Raw genomic sequence first — 2,081 nt, forward strand, 5'->3', positions numbered from 1 at the left:
CTTGAGGTGCTCAACGTCGCTCTTAGTAGCCCAGCCCGCACTCGACGCCGCAGCATCTTTTGATTGAAGTGTGTGATTACACCACTTCAGTTGTCAAATTTAATCCAATCAGACATCACAACGTCTCCAATTGGATGAAACCTTCCACTTCGAAAGAAAAAGAAGCAGGAGGCAAAAAGCGCGACTTCACCGGCTCGACTTGCTCTACTCCACGACCCCCTTGGTGAAGACCCGGCTGTAGGTATGGGCGAGCGCTCCACCAAGAAGTTCAAGGTCGTCCTATTAGGCGAAGGTTAAATGATTCACTCTTGGTTGCCTCCGTCCCCCCTTCCCCCCCTCTAACTACTGCCTCTCTTTCCGCAGGTCGCGTGGGTAAAACTTCCATTCTGCTACGCTACATTAAGGGCGAGTACGACGAGCGGCAGGTATCGACACTACAGGCTTCGTATTTAGATAAGCGACTGCTCGTGGACAATCGTCGTGTGGCGCTGTCGCTCTGGGACACAGCGGGTCAAGAGCGTTTCCATGCCTTAGGCCCCATCTATTATCGAGACGCCGATGGAGCACTACTAGTCTACGACATCACAGACGCCGAGTCTTTCCGCAAAGTTCGCACGTGGGTGCGAGAACTGCGTCGTATTGTGGGGGACGACATTTCCATCTGTATCGCCGGTAACAAGAGCGATCTCCACCGCAACCGGAAGGTTCCTGAGGACGAGGCAAAACGCTACGCTGAGTCGGTGGGAGCTGCGCACTTCGACACGTCTGCTAAGCTCAATCGAGGTCTTGAAGATGTGTTTGTAGAGCTCACACGTCGCATGTTGAATCGCACGGGCGGCAAGAAGAAGAAAGGGAGCGCGTTAATTGCCGACGATGATGATGATGAGGATGACGAGCCATTGGCTAAGCCCCCGACCAGCAAGGGAAGGCCGCAGCCACATACGAAACAGACGCAGCCAATGCAGACGCAAGCACAGGTCCACAGGACAGAGGAAGTGCCGAGAAGTCGTGGAGGAGGAAGGGGACAAGCTATTCAAATTGTGGAGGACGACGACGTCGGATTCAGTCCCGGAGCGTCGAGAAGTAGCGGGCTGAGAGTGAGAGGAACCACCCACGTCGACACTGGCAAGGCCAAGAGCGGTTGTTGCTGATAATGGAGAAAGTGGAGATTCTTTTTTTGAAAAAGAGTGCAGGAAAAAGTATGGGAGGGCGCCTGGCGAGGAAACAAACAAAAAAACAAGAATGCTTATTGCTTTTTTAGGCTTTGTATACGTGAAGATAGCTGCATATTGTACTGGATTATACATGTACTTCGAAGTACTACGTAGTACTACAGTGCCTGCGATAATTAACCCTTCAAGAAAAAATTATGGACAAAAAATGTTGGTACTGTAGAACATAACAGAGACGCTGCGGAAAAAGGGCTAGTTCATTTAGTTGCCATCTCAATCAACAAGCGTTGATCATTGGTCAAAATAGAAAACGTACCCATTAAATGGGTTGACGAAAACACTATCATATCGCGTAAACTATTTTATCTAGCAGGCTCGATCCAAATTTAAAGTAGAATCCACAATACAATGGAATTTAATGTACATCACACAAAACCTTCGCCAGCCAATCGTCCTTATTTCAAACAAGTTTGTTTGACAACTCGCACGCAACCTACGAATCGTACGACCAACATGGACGCGAAGACGACGCGCTTCTTAACGCAATTCTCGTGCGCTGTGTTCCAGCAGTGGGCGCAAACAACCGAACGCGAGCAATTCTGGGAGAATGGTGCTTTTTTGCGCGAGATGTTGGAGGAGGCGGTGGCCAAGCTGCCGCCTGGAAAACTTAAAGCGCAACTGGCACGGGATTTGACGTCTCTGGAGACGCAGTTGGCCTCGCTACTGCGTGAGTTGCACGTCGAATATGTGGAGGATCAGCAGAAGGAACCGCAGCAAACGTATCAGACGCGCGGTGCGCCGCTGAACGAGGTGACGACGGAGCTGGAGCTGGCACAAGGGACCGCTGACAAACAGCGCAGACTCGTTGGGGTGCTAGCACTAGACGCAGGCATCGATGGGGCACTGCAA

At 51.0% G+C, this 2,081-nt stretch overlaps 1 protein-coding gene across 1 annotated transcript; it reads left to right on the forward strand.

The window, feature by feature from the left end:
* Positions 1–243: 243 nt before the first annotated feature.
* Positions 244–1,151, forward strand: PITG_19907 (Rab21/Rab5 family GTPase, putative; the record flags this gene model as incomplete). Its single annotated transcript, XM_002895625.1, has 2 exons — positions 244–292; positions 364–1,151. The coding sequence occupies 2 exons, from the start codon at positions 244–246 to the stop codon at positions 1,149–1,151; spliced, it is 837 nt and encodes a 278-aa protein (XP_002895671.1).
* Between the last annotated feature and the right edge of the window lie 930 nt (positions 1,152–2,081).

The sequence above is a fragment of the Phytophthora infestans genome, genomic scaffold, assembly GCF_000142945.1.
Source record: "Phytophthora infestans T30-4 supercont1.147 genomic scaffold, whole genome shotgun sequence".
Classification (NCBI taxonomy): domain Eukaryota; phylum Oomycota; class Peronosporomycetes; order Peronosporales; family Peronosporaceae; genus Phytophthora; species Phytophthora infestans.